Source organism: Myiozetetes cayanensis, unplaced genomic scaffold (genome assembly GCF_022539395.1).
Source record: "Myiozetetes cayanensis isolate MyiCay16 unplaced genomic scaffold, myiCay2020 scf32, whole genome shotgun sequence".
Taxonomy (NCBI): domain Eukaryota; kingdom Metazoa; phylum Chordata; class Aves; order Passeriformes; family Tyrannidae; genus Myiozetetes; species Myiozetetes cayanensis.
Genome location: NW_026087544.1, coordinates 2,591,586 through 2,609,353, shown reverse-complemented (window position 1 = coordinate 2,609,353; position 17,768 = coordinate 2,591,586). Strand labels below are relative to the sequence as shown.

Sequence of the window (17,768 nt, the reverse complement as noted above, 5' to 3'; positions counted from 1 at the left end):
CCTCCCCTTCCTGGCATGCCCCCCTGACACTCCTTGTGGAAACAGTGTAGGGCTGCTGGGAGGCCACTCACCCCTCCAGGCACTGTTTTGCCATGGGGACAGTCCCCATCTGTGATGGGATCACCAGGAACATGCTCATTCCTGCTGGCCACGGGGCAGGGTGGTCTCTGCTGGTCGTGCCGTGGGCAGGGAGGTGGTTTGAGCCTCTCTGAGGGATGGTCACTGCTGCTCTCATGCAGGAGAGGGAACACACTGCTGCTGCTCCAGCTACATGGGCACTGGGGGTGGCAATGCTTCTATAGGGCTACCAGGGGACAAAAATCTGCCATTGCCCCACTCCTGACCTGCAGTGCCCAAAGGCTCAGCGAGGTGTTTTTTTATCCATAAAGAACCTGCTCCTTGGCTTTATTTTTTCCTCCTCCCCTCCTCATTAAAGGGCATCTGGCCACCTCCCGTGGGCAGGCGAGTAATTTAAGGGGGTTGCACGGAATGGGAAAGCAACAGGGACTGGAAATGCGAAGGAAATTTGGGCAGATTTGCCTGCTGACTGATTTTCTGGCTGCTGTGTTTCCTCCTGTCCCCGCTGCAGCTCAGCCTGCGGGTGAGTGATGCTCCAGACCTGACAGCCGGGGTCACCTGCCTGTTTGGAAACCTGACGGAGGTGGAAGGGCAGGTTTCGGGCAGCCAGGTGGTGTGTGTGTCACCACCAGCCAAAGATGTTCCTGCCATCCCCGTGGACCAAGGTAAGTCACTGACTCCTGGTGATGTCTGTGCCACCAGACAGCTCTGAGTGGGTTTGGAAGTGTTTTCTGGGTGGAGCAGAGCCTTTGGGGCTGCTGCTGGAGACATTCGTGCTCCTGTCAAAGGCTAGATTTGTTTCATCCTTTAGAAATGCATCCCACACGGGGAAGGATAGACTGGGAGCAGGCAGCAGTCCACGATTGCCCTGTCTTTACACCCTCCCTGCACTGCCAAACATCTCCCAATGCAGGACAGGAGCTGTGTGTCCCCTCCAGGGTGGTCACAAGCGGGCAGGGGCTCTCAGCCGTGCCAAACTGGGTGAATCTGCAAAGCAGGAGCCCTCCCTTGGGCCTGGCTGAGCACCCACGAGTAGGTGGATGCAGTTTCAATTTTTTTGGTCCTGATCTGCGGGTTGTTTCTTCATTAATGTCACTGCTGTCGTATTTTCTCTTCCCGTAACCGAAACGCCACTTGCTTAAAACTCATTTTCTCCTTGGCGTCCTTCCAGGTGCCAGTGGCCCTTCCCTGCTGATATCTTTGTATTTCTGAGGCATTATATGAAGCCTGAGAGTTGGTGAACACTTGGGGGCCCAGAGCCCCATAGTAGCAGGGCCAGGTTAGACTTGCCCACAGCAACTCCAAAAGAGCAATCTGCTCTTAATTAACCCAGTGTTGAGGCTCCTGAAGAGCTTCCCTGATGCTTCACTTGTTGCCAGGGGTGTCTCCTCTTCTAGGAGATGGTTCTAGGAGGTGGTGCTCAGAAAAGCTGTGGATCCCAGTTCCTGGAAGTGTTCAAGGCCAGGTTGGATGGCCCTTGGAGCAACCAGGTCTAGTGGAAAGGTGTCCCTGCCCATGGCAGGGGGGTTGGAATGAGGTGATTTTTCCCTTCCAACCTGAGCACTTCTGTGATTCTGTGATTCCAGTCTTGGGCTGCTTCTCAGAATACACTGAATTTTTGCTGTGGTTTGGAGGCATTGTTGGAGACAACCAGCCCAGCACCCTGGGGGGCTTGAGGGCAGGGTCCAGCCAAGGGGGGTGTGGGTGGGGGTGTCCTGATGGCTGGGGGAGCAGGGATGGCAGCAGCCTGAGTTCCCCTTGTTCCCCAGCAGCAGGGGGCTCAGCGGGTGCCCCTGTGTCATCATTCCTGCTGGCAGGACTGACAGGCTCTGCTTTGCCCCCCCAGACTGGTTTGGAGTCGTGCTCCAGCTGAGGTCGCAGGAGACGGGGAGGACGTTCGTCAGCACGGAGTTCAAGTTCTACAACTGCAGTGCCCACCAGCTGTGAGTGCTCCCTCCCCGGCCCCAGCAGAGCCAAAAACTACACAAAAAACGCTGGGAAATGTGTGCTGGACCCCAGGACCAGTTAGAAGGGGTGGGGGGGATTATCACACTGCTTGGTCCAGCCAGCAGACACGTGGGGTGCAAGGGGAGCCCACCAGTCCGCGTCTGCTCCGAGCTCTGGGTGCCTGGTGGAGCTCTCTGAGCCTTGTGAGCCGCAGGTGGAGCGAGCCTGGAACAACCTCAACCTGCTGGTGCCCCCAAGCTGCGCGAGCCCGCAACTGTGAACTCGGATGGAGCCTCGCAGGGAGCGGGGGAAGGCAGAGCAGAGGGACTGGGGAGGGGGTGTGCCAGCAGGGGGAAAGGGGCTGCAGGTGATGGGAGGGGGCTGCAGGTGATGGGAAACGGGCTGCAGGCAGGGGGGAGTGGGCTGTGGGCAGTGGGAGGTGGGATGCAGGCACTGGGGGGTGGCTGCAGGTACTGAGAGCTGGGCTTTCAGGCAGCAGCAGGTGAATTGCAGGCAGGGAAAGGTGGGTTGCAGGCAGTGGGGAGGTGGCTGCAGGCAGATGGGGGGTGGGCTGCAGCCCAGGCATGGATCAGGCACAGTGGGTTGCTCCCTGGAGGGCTTGGTGCTGCTGAGGATCATGGAAATACATCCCCCCCCACGGGCACGTCTGCTGCTGGAAGGCAGCAGGCAGCTGGCTGGCCTTAAAAACACATTTACAGACCCGAAGCCTTTATGGATTTCTCTCTGGAAACAAAGCAAGCCTTAAAGCAGCTGACTGGGCTGCGGGCAGGACCTGCCAGCAGCTGGATGGGGAAAAGCAGGGCTGACCAAAGGGCTGGGAGCAGCTCCTGTGCCAGCACTGCCCTGGAGCCTGGTGTCCTGCTGGAGTCACCAAGTGCCAGTGCAGGGTCACTCCCAATCTTTCTCTGCTGGATTTGGAGCCTCAAGCTCCAGGGCCTTTCGTGCTGCACTTGGAAGAGGGTTTGTGTGCTGATGGGCTTGGCTGGCCTGTGGTTTTGCTAGGCATGCCTTCATTTTGGATTTTAATTTTGTTGTGAGCCGTGGCACAGAGCAGAGGCACTGGGATGACAGGAGCCCTGTGAGTCCTGCAGTCCCCCCGTGCTGCCTGTGGTGGTCTCTATCCATAATCCCAATGATTTCTACCTCCTGTCATGCTACCCCTCATGCACAACTCTGTCCTTAGGTCCTTGTCCCTCAGTCAGGCTGTGCAGCACCAGCCAGCACTTGCAGTCCCCCCAGGCTCTCCTGCATTCTCCTGGTTGGGAATTTGCATGAGGAATGGCATTCCAGGGACCCCTATTTTCACTGAGGAGCTGAGGTTTGAATCAGGAGAGGCAATACATCCTTCCTGGCCTGTCATCTGGCTTCATGTGGCCCTGCTTTTCTCCCAGCTTGTGTTTGGAGATAAAGTGCTTACAGGGTGGTAAATTCTGCAGCACTTACATCACACCGGACTTGTTATCAGGGAGTTCAACAAGGGCACGAGCCAGCCTGGCAGGGATGAATCACAGCATGCAAAAAGGAGGCAGCAATACAGGGCTCAGCCAGCAGAGAGGAGACATCTATTGATCCTGAGGCTCTTGACTGCAATGGGGTGGCTGCCTGGGGAGCAGCCGAGCCCTCTGGGGCTCTGGTGTCTGAGGGATGTGCCCCTGGGAGGTGGTATTAGGGAAAGATTAGGGGCAGGAGGGGTTTGGGGATGGACAGGAACGTGCTGCTTTTGCAGAGTGGTCCTGTGAACCCTCCCATGCTGGATCCAGCTGTTGGGAACCCATAGGCTGAGGTGGTTCATGGCTCAGGTGTAGGAATTCTGTGTCCCCAGGGAGCTGCAGGTGGGTCAGGGAACCTTCTCTGTTACGTGTCTTTTAGTAAGGGCTGGATGAGGTGGAGAGATGGCACTTTCTGAAGCAACAGAGAGACAGTGGTTCTTAAGGAAGCTGGATCAAGATGAAAAAGCAAAGGTGGTGACCTGGTGTAAGTCTGGGAGCTCGGGAGCCCCTTGTCCCGCTGCCAGGGCTGGGCAGAGCTGAGAGCAGCAGCCAGGAAACCACAGAAACCACAGAGCAGTGAGAGGTGCCAAACCAAGCCATTGGCCTGGGTGGTCAGAGAGATCCTCCTCCCTCAGAGGGAAAACAGAGAGCCCCAGCAGTCCCAGATGGGGACCAGGCCAGGTGAGGGCAGGTGGGCAAAGTGCTACAGATCCAACAGAGACAGAAATGGGTCAGACAAATGAGTAATTAAATAAGCTTTGCAGCTCTTGATGTTCTCCCCCAGATTTGCATGTGCATGATTAGAATAAGCTTCCTTAGCTATTAAGGTCACTATGGAAGCATCAGAAGGAGAATACAATTGAGTTATTAAAACACATTCTCGTGGCAGCAGCGCACAGGAGGCACTGCCCTGCTCCCTGTGCCCAGCTGGCAGGAGCCACTGAGACCTGTTTTCCACCTTTCCCAGAGTTTCCTGCTTAGAGCCACACTCCCACTTCCCTGGTGGTGCTCCTCTGTCTGTGCTGACCCTGGGATTGCTCCAGCCCATCACTGCCCACTCCAGGCAGCACCACAGCCTCTGGAGCCACAAGCTACAACACAGAGCTGAGTCCCATGGGCACAGCTCGTACTTCTGCCAGCAGACTGTCACCAAAACGCTGCCACATGGCACAGTGGAGATGGAGGAGGTGGCTGCTGTGAACATTAGCAGCTGTCACAGATCCTGCCTCTCTCTGGCAGCAGTTAGTGGGGAACAAAACCCACCCAGCAGTTTGCTGGCAGCTGGGCCCCCAAGGTCTGAAAAGGGTCTGTGTTCTCTCAAAAACATTTCATAAACAGTTAATTTTTTCCTGACATGAATCAAAAGGGCCTGCTGGACTCTTTGCACTCCGAGGCCAAGCAGAAGTGTTGCCGTTGACTTGAAGCATTCCTGACTTGTAAAACAACTGATCCCATTTTCGCCAGGCTTGCCTTGTTCTCCACTTTCTAAAAACTGAAAAATCAAGCCTGGTTGGTGTCTGTGCAATGTCGTGCTTTATTTTATGCCAATCCAATGATGTGCAATAAATCCCAGCTGGCATTTTATTATGGAGTGAATTGTCAGGTTGCCTAAAGACACTTTATCGAGCGGGTGTTTTCCCAGACCTGTTTGTTGTTGGATTTTTATTTTTTTTTTTTGTCGTATCAAAACGTCCTCCCAGAGAAATTGTTTTCCTGTGAAGGATTTCTGGCAAGGCCTGTCTGTAAGCATGCAGGCCTCCCAAGGGGATAACCTGTGTGTTTAAGCTCTCCTTTCTCTCCCTCAGGTGCCTGTCCTGTGTGAACAGCGCCTTCCGCTGCCACTGGTGCAAGTACAGGAACCTCTGCACCCACGACCCCACCACGTGCTCCTTCCAGGAGGGGAGGATCAACGTCTCTGAGGTACCAGGCTGGCATTTCACCCCTTTATTCTTTGCTTTTCTGTGGCACAAGTAGCACAGCAAATGTTTATGTGGGGTTTCTTGACTTCCCACGGGTCTCGTTGGCGTCAAGAAGTGCAGACGCAGCTCTAGAGGAGCGGCAAGTGTCAGTCTCACTGAAGTGATGTTCTTGAGCTGAACACCAAAGCTGACCCTGCCTCTGCTCTGTGGGAATGCCCAGGTTCATTAATAATGATAATTACTGTGGTGCTTTCCTTTAGGAGTCTCAAAGACTCCTCAAAACTTGGCACCATCCATCAGCTCTGCTGGTGTGCAGGGGTTTGTTCTGCCTGCTGGCCAGCAGCAGGTCTTGCTGGGACTGTTCAGTGGGTTGTGTTGGCAGGTCTGGAATTTATGGCAGGAGCCTGACTGCAAACTGATTAAGGAGGGGGTTACCAATGTGCACAGCCCCAGATTTTGGAAAAGAGAATGGATTCGAGTTCCAGTGCTGCGGACCAGGAGCCATCTCTCTTAGCAGCTCATAAAAGGTGTGGGGCTCAAATCCAAAAATGCTTTTAACAGTCAGAAGAGGCAGAGCCCATTAATGGCTCTGCCAGCTCTTCTGTGTGTCCCAGGGCAGAGGGATCTGTGAAGGAAGGGGGTTTGTTAGCACAAATTCCTGATGGAACACTACCACTAACCCCTTGGTCTGGGGTTCCTGCACCCCTGTCCTGTCTGATTCCCAGGCTGCTGCCTGCTCCATGTGTTCATGAAGTCCAGAGCAGCTACAGCCTCTGATGCTGGCAGGGCCCTGGTTTTTGCCCTTACTGTTCCTACATGAAGCTTTGTAGCACCTGAAGCGAGTGCAGGTCCTAAAGCTGAAAGGGAAAAATGGTTTAGAAGGTGCTTTGAAAATCCCGAGTGTCTTGGGAAGTGGGAAAAGCAGCGGTGAGGACATCTACAAGTTTCAGGAAAAGAAAGGAGAGGAAGGTTTGCCAGCAGCAAGACAAGCCCTTGTGAGTGAGTGATGGAGACTGAGAAAAGCAGAAGGGATCAGTCAGTGGAGTAAACACTGAACTGTTAAAAAGAAGTGACCAAAGCTGCCAGGTTGCTGCTAAACCAACAATAAGCTTAACTCATGGGCCTCCCTGGTTAAAATGCTGCCAGGAGGCAAGGAGATGCAAGACAAGAGACATTTATGAACTGCTTTTGTAAATACCTCAGTGGGAATCTGCAAGATCTAAGGCGTGGGCAGCGTGACTGAGAGCAGGCACTGCCTCCATCAAGGGATTGGAATGAATGTCCAAGGAGAAGCATCCACCCCAAGGACAAACCAAAAGCTTTCTCAATCCAGTTCAAAGTCAAGAGACTTCCTTTCAACATATCAAGAGAAAGAAAATCCTTTGCTTCTCCTCCTCTTGAGTGATGTGGGTTTTTTTCTCCTTCACACTCAAAGCATCGCTGCCTTCCCAGGCTTTACAGTCGGAGTTCTCCGCTCTATAGGTCTTCAACCCCGTGATCTCAGAAGTGTTTGACAAGTCTCTGGTAAAGTAGGACAATCCCATTATCTCTGTTTTTCTCCTGGGAGCACACAGGACTTGCCTGAGGGGAGGGAGTGGAGGAGCTGGTCTGTCTGCCAGTTCCTGCTGGGATCACAGGACTGTGGTGTCTCCAAAGGACTTCCTCTGTCGTCTTCATCTTGTAGAAGGTTGTTTCTCACCAAGGGGTGTTTTGTGATATCAAACACCTTCCTGGGGATTACTTTTGATAAGGGCTGATGGTAATGACACAGACCCCTGAACACAGGCAAAACCAGCCACCCAAATAAATTTGTTTGCTCATTTAAGGCCGAGGGATTGCACACAGTGCAGTGCCAATGCCTTTACGGGGGGCACTTCACTCGTGCTAACACAGACGTGAAACGGGTGCCTCGTAAAGAGTTTCCTCTCCTAAACCAGTTCAGATCACAATGTTCTCATTGTGTCGTGGCCTGATGCATTAGGAAGTTGTTTGTGCTTACTATCACTCCCCTCCCAGTGGTATTTGGAGCTGGTGATCACTGTGGCAGTGCCTCAACCCAGAGCCTGCTGCCCTACTTACAGTCCCCTGTGCCTGCCCTTACGTAAGAGTTACACACGTGTTTCACACGGGCTTGGAAATTTGCTCGTGCCTTTATATTTAATTTAAGAGAAAAATATCTTGAATATTCCCTTTTACTCCTGGCCCATCAGAATGTTGTGTCCCACTGGGATTCCATGTGTAACAAGCTGCCTTTGATGCTCTTAGGAGTTGTCTGTCCTGAGGAGGAAAAGGAGCTCAAAGCCTCAGCCACTTCACGAGGTGATGGGGGAAAGAAAGCCCCTCTTCATGAGCTGTGCACTTGCTCCTTGCAATCTTCTGGCAGTACTGGCTGAGCTAAATGCTGATTTTTCACTCTGCTTTCCATGAAAATACGACTTAGAGAGTCTTTCAATCCCTCCACCTGCCCTGTCAATGGGAATTGTTTACTCAGATCTAAAGGCAGAGCTCAGGGCCACATGTGGAGGATGTAGAGGACAACCCAGAAGGTGGGCTGGTGCTTTGCCCTGGCCTGTGAAGCCATCAGTGACAACCATGGCCATTGGTGAGACACAGGGAAAGATGCCCCTGGACTGCCAGATCCCTGCTTTGCATCCTGCTGTTGTATTTGGAGAAGTGGAAATGTGGAAAACATTGTCTGGGGTCGTTGGCAGATAAACACAGAGCAGCCCTCACAGCAGAGGGATCTTCCAGGACAAAGCTGGCTGTTCCTGCTGTCCTCTATCCCATGGGAAGTTTCTGATGTGGGGTGAACCCAACTCTACTGAGTTCTCCATTTCCAGGTAACCAGTTATTTAGGAACTAATAATTAAATAAGCAACTATTTTCTCAGCCTTTTCTTAGTCTGAGGCTTCATTTGTCAGCAGAAGTCTTGACTCTGTAGCACTGATTGTCTCACTTTCCAAAGCTTCAGATCAGGCCAGTGGTAGCATTTTAATGTGTCTGAGGTGGTTGGGTTTGTGCATGTTCAAGGCTACAAGATGTCTCTAAGTGTTTGAAACTTTCAGATGAGGAGGAAGGTAGAGAAATATATCCTCACACCCCATCTCAGTGGAGAGCTAGAACCAAATAAATCCTATTAGCTTCCCAGAATGTGGGATCCCGTCCCTCTTTGATGTCCACTGTGTGCAGATAATGCCATTTCCACATGCTGGATGCTGATTTGGGGATGGAGCAGTTCAGATGCCAGGAGTTCTGTGCTGAGCCAGATTTCAGCTCTGGTCTGACTCCTTTAAATTCCCATTGATTTTAGAGCGATGCCTTTGCCCCTGGCTGTGCCCTTGGATGCTGAGTGCTGCTTGATGTGCCTTGAAGGGAATAAACCCAAACTAAGCCTTCCTCATGTCTGTCCTGACAGTCCCCACCCTATGGGAGCTGTGACGTGCAGGAGGTAACTCCAAGCCACATCTCAGGCCACCCAAGTCAGCAAATGACTTTGCTGGGTCGCATCTAACTTTGGAGAGATGGCTTTGCCTGAAATAGTAACAAAAAGCCCAGTTTCAGCAAAAATTAAAACTCATCTCTGAGCTTACTGGCATTTTTTTCATCCCCAGCTTTGTGGGGTGTGCAACCTGCAGTGTTTAGAGGGGAAGGAGCCGGGCAGGGAAGAGCTCTGGATGTGTTCCTACCTCCAAGCAGCCCATGTGCAAGGGAATTGCTCCTTCCCTCACCTCTGGCACACAAATGGTTGTTTATGGGAGAGAAATCAGCTTTTCAGGCTGTAAATATCACAAATTAATGGAGAAGACCCAGGTTACAGCACGTGTGTTCAGCACAGAGCTCAGGACTAAGTGCTGTTGGGAAGGAATTTAGCAGGGAAGAAAGGTCTGGCTCCAGCTGCCTTTCTTTCATGTCTGGTTTCTAAGGAGCAAGGTCTGCTCTCCTTTCCAGTGGCATAAATGAAGGATAATGTGTTTCCATGAGTGACAGGCACTGTAATTTATATCATTGGGAACACAACTGTGAGCCAGGGCTTTGCATTCACGTGCCAGATTCGTTTATGTTTAAAACTTTAAAATATGTGCAGCAAGTTAATGTTTGTGGGGGGGTTTTTTTGAGATGAAAAGTAAGAAAACAGTCTGTTTTCTGCCATTTGGGCTAAATCCCATAGTCAAAAGAATTGCCTGCCATTTCTAAGCAATTTTTTTCCAAATAAGAGCAAGGAGGTTTGACCTACTAAAACTGCTCAGTTAAACACAAATAATAACCATGAGTGCTCTGTTCTGCTCCAGAGACAGCTGCATGTTGCGGGTCTTTAAGGTATTTATAGACCTTGGAATCTTTGAGGCTAAAAAGTGTTGGAGAAGCAGAAAATGTCTTTGTAAATTGTGCGAGATGATACTTCATAGGCAGAACATTCCCCGAGAGTCTGTGCCACTCACAGACATCGGAGCCTTGTCTTTCTCCTGCAGATCTTCTGATTTGTGTTTGTTCTGGTGTAGGGAAGTCAAGAAGGATAATGAGAGGATTCGACGTGTTTGTTTAGCGAGAGGAGGCGATAATGGCCTTTCTAACTCACTGCAGGATTTACTTCTCGTGAATTAAAAAACAAAGTAAACTGATTACCGAACAAATTGTGTATTCCACCGGCTGCAGGCTCCCTTTTATTTGGTATTTTCTGGGTGTTTAGCTCTTCCTGGGGATGAAATGCAGAATGGAGGGCCCAGGCTGAGCCCGACAAACCAGGGATGCTCTTGTTATTTAGCACCACGAGGGATTTTGGCCACAGCCACACAGTTCTGATCCCTGCAGCAGGGACTGGTGCTGCCAACCACTTCCCATTCATCACAAAATTCTTGTAAATGGAATAAGCACAGACAGAGGCGTTGCTAAAGCTGATGATATACCCTAACAAAATAATTCATGCTAGTGCTGGCTTTTGGATCAGGGAACAGGTAGAAGAGGTGGTGGATGGAGAAACCACTCTGCCAGGCTGTTTTCCTGCAGCATCACCCCCTGCAGCTCTGCGTGTGCAGTGTGGAACCAGGATGCTACTGCAGGAGCACCCATGTGAGACAAAACTCCTCACACACCCTCCATGGGAAGGGCTGGGTGTGCAGGGATTTGGGTGTGCAGGGACATGGGTGTGCAGGGGTGTGGTTGTGCATCACTGTGGCAGCAATTTAAAAAAACAAATTGCAAAAAAAAAAAAAAGACCTGAAGGCTGAACAATGAGGCTGGAAGAGAAATGACACAGAGAGGGAGGAGAGGGGCTCCAACAAGGCAGTGACCTCCCAGCCCGCCTGTGCCCTCCGCAAGCCCCGGCAGCTCCCGCGGCTTCGCTCGCTCGTCTGATAAATTCAGCAGCAACTGCCCGCAGCAGTGTGGCTCCCTGTGAGTTTTCCATCTTCCTCCCTATCCCTCCATCCCAAAATGTATATCCCTTATTAGTGTGATCACTGTAGCTGTCAGCCAACACGGAGGGTCCGCCTCGCTCGGTGCGTCCCCGAGCGCGCTCTCAGGCTGCCCGCCCTGCCTTCGCCACCACCCCCACGTGACAATTTTCTTCCACTGAAACCAAAGGGGGGAAAAAAAAGAGAGAAGTATCTATTATGTCCCACTCATCTCCAATGATGCCAGAACGATTTTTGCTGCCAGCATTTTCAGCACCAGAGAGCAGATCTGGAAATGTGAGTCCTCTCCCCGTGTCTCCGAAGGCAGGAGCATTTCTTTAGCAGTCGCCTCACGGACGGCGCTGCCCAGGGAAGGATAATGGTCCATAACATATTCATTATTTTCAGGACTGTGCACTGAGGTTCTCCCACTGGTGATGTGACTGGAGATTTTTTTGTTGTTGTTTTCAGTCATAATGGGGTAAAAGATTCAGCGGCTCCAGGATGCTTTTCCTTCCAAACACGGGCGTTCCGCAGGGCCGGGGACCTCTCTGGAGCGGAGATATTTGTCTCCTGTCGGTCCTCGATGTGACTTTGAGGTTAAATGCAAAACCTTAAATGCAGCCAGATATTGAGTGGTACAGGTGTGTGGTGCATAAGGAGGAGGAAGGAATGTGTGTGCAAAATCAGCTTGGACGAGCTGGCAGTGGATGGAGAATGCCAGGAATCCGAGGAGTTTGCTGGTGGTAGCACCAAAGCTGAGCTGGGGGTTGGATCCACAGTACCAGGGTCTGTGGGAAGCAGGTTATGCCATTCCCTTCCAGCCTGTAAACCCACTCCACTGCAGAAAAGGGCTTTTCTTCCCACCCCAGCGTAGCCACTTTCTGGCTGATGGAGTCTAAAATCACTCTTGGCTGTTAATCCGTGAAAGTCCCTGTTAGAAATAAAATAAAATATATATAAGGAAAAGTGCCACTAAAAAGGTTTATGAGGCAGTGGTTTAAGTTACTGGCTTCTCCAAACCAGGGTAAGCATCTGTTTCTCATTTACAGCTCGCCTGAGCCAGCAGTGAAACAACATCCCATGGCCCTGGCTGTGAGCTGGAGAGGGAATGTGGCTTGGCACAGGTTGTGGCAGTCAGGGAGAGGTGGGGATTTTCCCCCTGGACACACAGTCCCAGTGGAATCCTGGTGAGGATGGCTCTCCCTGCACTGCCACCAGGATGATTGCCTTTCATCACTAGGCTGGGTGGCAAAGGTCTTGGGATACCCGTCTGGGATTTGGCAGAGGGAAGGGAGACGTCAGGCCGTGTTTTCTAAAACTCCTGCTTTAGCTTGGGATTAATCATTTAGTGTCAGGTGCTTACAGGTACTTAGGTACCTTGTTCCATTAGATCAAAGCAAATTAGAGCTGAACAGAATGTAAATGCTTCTGATGGTCAGAGCCTTTGTCTCAGTCTGTTGCATTTCCCGCTATGGAAATTGAAGAAAAACTGTATTTCCTGGTGTGTTGTGCAGAGATAATGTTTAGGATGCTGAGATCTTAGGGGAGGGATGTCATGCAGTTAGCAGGCACTCAGAGGTCATTTTTTTGTGGTTCATCTCAGGGTTTCATTTAGACATCTCATTTGTGCTGGTGGGGAACTGGAGATCTGCTCGTTTGTGCAGTGGTGGTTCCCAGAATCACAGCATGGCTTGGGTTGGAAGGGACCGTAAAGGTCATCTCGTTCCACCCCCTGCCGCTATCCCAGGCTGCTCCAAGCCCATCCAACCTGGCCTTGGACACTTCCAGGGCCTTTTTGTCTTCCAGTGTTTGCAGGGAGTTTCCTTTTATTTTTCATACAGCATCTTGCATTGCAAAGTCTTGAGCTGCGGCAATATGAAAACTTGCTGTTCATTTGCAATTAATTATTTTGGCCAGATAGTGGCAGAAGTGAAAATAAATCACCCTTATCAGTGAAGTTGTGGCTGCCCCATCCCTGGAAGTGTCCAAGGCCAGGTTGGACAGGGCTTGGAGCAGCTTGGTCTAGTGGAAGGTGTCCCTGCCCATGGAAGGGGATTGGAACAAGGTGATCTTTAAGGTCCCTTCCAATCTAATCCATTCTAAGATTTAGAGATGGAAAGGGCAATTCTGGTCAGGTGCTTTGCCCACACAGCTGGCAGAGGCACGAATCCCACCCAGGCACTCCTCAGCCAAGGGAAAGGCCGTGCCAGCCACAGCCCAGGAGCGTTCCAGAGAGCTGGGTGTGCGTTTCAGGAAGGCAGAGGTGTTGGAGCGTGGTGAGGGGTGAGAGCAGATAGAGCAGAACTTAATGTCACCTCAGAAATTAATGGCACACTGGCTTAATTTTCCTCCGCTAGAGCAGAGCAGAACAGTGCCTGGTGGTGAGAGGGAAGCACATCCCAGGCTGATCCGTCTCACTCCACTGCGGCGCAGAGCAGAGGGGTGTGAGGGGTGAAATGGGATTAGGAGGAGGCCCAGGGAGTGCAGCCTGTGGCTGGGAGCAGCCCACCACCCTCCAGAGCAGTGGGGCTCAGCAGAGCTGGAGCAGCTGATAAGGGGCTGTGCTGCTGCAGGAGGGCACGGCGAGAGCCTCTGGCTCTGCTGATAAAACCCACGGCAAGCTCGGAGCGGGGAGGACACCTTGGATTTATCCCCAAATAGGGTGTTCCTCCTGCTGCAGCTGCAATGAGGAAATCAGTGCCAGCCCCAGGGCAGAGGGGCTGTCGTGGGGTTCCTTTATTCCCACACTTAAACTGCAGCTGGGCTGGGGATTGGCATGTCCTGGGCACTGGGGATTTGCTGGGACATCAGCCCCACCACCGCACCTGCGGGTGCACCCTCACCACTGTAACCTCCTTCTCTCCTTCTCACCCTGCCAGGACTGTCCCCAGCTCTTCCCCACGGAGGAGATCCTGATCCCGGTGGGAGAGGTGAAACCCATCACGCTGAAGGCCAGAAACCTGCCCCAGCCGCAGTCGGGGCAGCGCGGGTACGAGTGTGTGCTCAGCATCCAGGGCGTCATCCACCGCGTGCCCGCCCTGCGCTTCAACAGCTCCAGCGTCCAGTGCCAGAACAGCTCGGTGAGGGGTCGGCAAAAGCTGGGTGTCAGCTCCAAGTGGGGTGAAAAGTCTTGGAGTTAAACCTCATCCTGGATTCCGGGTGGGAGCGGGGTGCCGTGGGCGTGCGAGGTGTTCAGTCACGGCGAAGATCCGATAGCTGGCGGGTTCCCTGTGGGCCTGTGGGTGGTCAGCGAGGGGAAGGGGAGGAGGAGGAGGAGGAGGAGAGGATGAAGGAGGTGTTCAGGCAGGCTAATTCACGTGGGGAGATAAGGAGAATCACAGACCCCTTATCGAGGAGCTGTCGAATTTCAGGTCACGGTGCCTGGATGAATAAAGTGGTGCTGAAAAGCAGGGAAGGAGGGGGAAAGGAAAACTGCCAGGTGAGAGAGAGCAGAGCACGGTGGAGAGAGGGAAATTACCTGACTGATGCTGCTGGAGCAGCAGGAAGGGGAGGATAACTCTCCTCTGTAGGATGAGGCTTAACCCTGCCAATGGACCTGGCAGGATTTTACCCCAGAACACCCCAAAGTCACCACAGCAGTTACTTGGGGATGCCAAAACGTGTGGAAAATGCAGGTCACCCCCTACCCTGAGCCACAGCCCACATTTGGGTCTCCTGTGACACTCTGGGATGAGCAGGTCTTTCCTCTCCTTGCCATGTGCTCGAAGAGGTCCATGGGCAAACAGGGCACGGGCAGTTTGTTTTAGGCAGCAGAACAGGGTCCACTTGAATATTCAGTGCAGATGGTCTTAAATTGTTAATGAAGTTTTGAATTTTTAAAAATTTCACTGGATATTTATACATCACTGGCCGTCTTTGGGCCTTGCAGCTCGGTGGATAATAAATGTATTAATACTATAGAGTACTTTTCCTATCCAAAGTGATTTATAAACATTAGGGAAGCACTTTTATTGCTGTTAGGCTAATAGGAAGTGGTAGGTAGAGGATGTAAGGGCAGTTCTGAGCTCACAGCTCCATCACTTGAACAGAAGATCTTGTTTCACACCAGCTTAGTAAAACCCAGGCAAGGTGACTCAGTACAGCCAAATGTGAGTTCAGACTGTACAACTACTGCACAGGGACAGTCAGAGCAGTCTGCCTTGCTTTAATCACCACCCCCTCATCCCAGAGAGGATGGCAATGTTCACTCACCTTTTTTAAGTCTTTTTAGCAGCTTGGTTGACTTAGAGAGAGCATCAGAGTGAAGCCTCATCAGTGCCTGGTTGTGATAATGGGAATTTCAGCACACACTGGGAATTCAGCTGAAGCATCCACATTCACTCAGCCACGGCCCCCAGGGTGTCCATAAGAAGGGCAAGAATTCAAGCCAGTGCTACCCTAGTCTAGGCTGAAGCAGTGGCTGGGAAAGGACCTCTCTGCACCATCTATTTTTGCTCAGATGTTGCCTGTTCCATCAGCCAGAGCTCTGCAGGGGGATTTTTTACCCACTCACGCTGGGGTGCACAGTGACTGTGGAAGAAGACAGCCTGAAGGCAGCAGTCCCAGTCTGACTAACTGGAGAGGCTGTATTGATAAGCTAGAGACTGAGTGACAAGAGCAACCACTGTGAGTGGAATAATTAATCTATTACCTCTCACAAGGACTAGATCTGATTTAATTATCTCTTCCCGGTGAGGAGAAGGGAGTCAAAGCAGAACCCTGGAGTTGAAGTGTAGAAATGTGGTGTCTCAGGCTCTAGCAGATGTTTTTAAGCAGAGAATATTGATGGTTTCTTTCACAAACCTTCTTTTTCTGTTAGAGTCGTTCTCCCAGACATTTAAATCTTGATCTTCTCCTGCAGTACCTCTATGATGGGATGGACATCAGCAACTTAGCCGTGGACTTCGCCGTGGTTTGGAACGGGAACTTTGTTATTGACAACCCGGAGAATCTGAAAGGTAAGGTCTGCTTGGATTGGCTTTGAGCCACGGGGAGGAGGGTGGAGTTGGGGACTGGAGAGGGGCTGTTGGGGCCAGAGCAGTGTCTGTGGCTGCAGGCAAGGATGTTTTGATCCTTGTGGATCTTCCTGCGGATGGGAGCAGCTCACAGCTCCGCTGCTCGTGCTGCTCGCTAAGCCCCGCTGATCCCAGCGTGGCTTTGGAAAGCACCTTTTGGAAGCCACCCTGTGGCTCATTAAGCCAAAACTCAGCAGGTGCTGTGGGTTGTAAGTCTGAGAACAGCTGCAGCCCTGGTGAATGTCTCAGTTCCTGACCCTGCCCTGTCTGTGCCTCCCCTCTCTCCGCAGTGCACCTGTACAAGTGCGCGGCCCAGCGCGAGAGCTGCGGGCTCTGCCTCAAAGCCGACCCCAAATTCGAGTGTGGCTGGTGCAGTGGGGAGGCCAAGTGCACCCTGAGGCCCCACTGCAGCTCCCCCTCGGCCCAGCCCTGGCTCGACTGGTCCAGCCGCAACGTCAAGTGCTCCAACCCCCGCATCACCGAGGTAAGAACCCGCTGGTGGCACAGGATGTTGAGTGAAGGGACCCACGAGGATCCTCCAGTTCAACCCTTGGCCCTGCACAGGACCATGTCATGTTCCTGAGGGTATCATCCAAATGCTCCCTTGAGCTCTGGCAGCCTCGGGGCTGTGCCCACTGCCCTGGGGAGCCTGTTCAGTGCCCAACCACCCTCTGGGGGAACAACCTTTTTCTAAAATCCAACCCGAACCTCCCCTGACACAACTTGAGGTGAGGCCGCCCCAGGTCAGAGCAGAGTGGGACAATCCCCTCCTTGATGCCCCCCAGGACATGGTTGGCCCTCCTGGCTGCCAGGGCACTGCTGACTCCTGGCCAACTTTCAATCAGCCAGGACCCCCAGATCATCCCCCAACCCATCCATACATCCAGAGCTTCCCCATCCCAGGTGCAGAATCCAGCACTTCCCCCCTTCCCCTGGCTCCTTCCAGGGTGGATTTGGGCTTCCCCCTGCCTTGCCTGACAACATTCTGTTGCCCACCCGATGCCAGAGAACGGGGATAAAACGCTCCAGCACTTTTTCAGCGCAGTCCATGGCCCGTGGCCAGGTGTGCAGCCCTGCCCCGCCGGGCAGCTGGCACTCGCCGCCGGTGCCACCAGCGCTGGGGTGACCGCCACGGACGGCTGCGAGAATGCTAATTAAACCAGGGAGCTAATTAGCCCGTAGCTGATGCTTCTGATATTTCTGTTCAGGCCGCTGAGGGATGCAGAAATGTCTCCCAGGAGCGTTTTTTTACCGGTAAGAGTGCACTCGGTCTGTTAACGCCGCTATTAGGAGTGACACTCTTATCAGGTGGGAATGAAGGAAGATTTTGGGTTCTCAGTTAATTAAATCCCGGAAAAAAAGCCTCCCTTGCACTGAGCATGTGTCCATACTGCAGAAGGATGTAATAGTGTTGGATGGAAGGGGCCTCTTCCTCGTGGCAGGGCAGGAGCAGGGCTGCTCAGCACTCATAGGAAAACATTAAGAAGTGCTGAGAGCCCTTTCCCTGTTTGGTTGATTTGTTTGCTTTCCAAGTCATAGGTGTCTTACCAAGAGATAAAATGAGCCTTAAAGCTTGCCTGGATATTCACCTTGTCCTGCCAGTGGACAGAACCCAAACTTTACTAATCCAAGTGCTCTTCTACTGCACAAGGTTGTGCTGCAAGGTGCACGAAACAAAACAGCCACTGCCTGAGATTTTCTTCACCATAAACCCTTCAGACAGTTGTAACATTGAAGAAATCTTGGAGTTATTTCTTTTCCCCTCCTTGAGCTAAGCAGAGAAGGGGAAAAACACTCAGCTCCAGCCACCAAGTGACTTGCATCTCAGCGGTGCCAGGCTGGCTCTGGCAGCTGGCTGCAGGCATGGCACTGCCACCAAGTGTTTTATCACTGTCCAACTTGAAA

General features: G+C 52.2%; 1 protein-coding gene across 2 annotated transcripts in view; it reads left to right on the top strand.

Annotated features, from left to right (window-relative positions):
- Window positions 1-17,768, top strand: part of PLXNA2 (plexin A2) — a 163,944-nt gene that overhangs the window by 100,466 nt on the left and 45,710 nt on the right. For both annotated transcript variants that reach the window (XM_050326688.1, XM_050326689.1), the window contains exons 7-12: window positions 590-743; window positions 1,925-2,021; window positions 5,342-5,456; window positions 13,728-13,928; window positions 15,710-15,806; window positions 16,154-16,347. In XM_050326688.1, coding sequence (XP_050182645.1) covers window positions 590-743; window positions 1,925-2,021; window positions 5,342-5,456; window positions 13,728-13,928; window positions 15,710-15,806; window positions 16,154-16,347 — 858 coding nt within the window. The remainder of the gene's footprint in view (window positions 1-589; window positions 744-1,924; window positions 2,022-5,341; window positions 5,457-13,727; window positions 13,929-15,709; window positions 15,807-16,153; window positions 16,348-17,768) is intronic.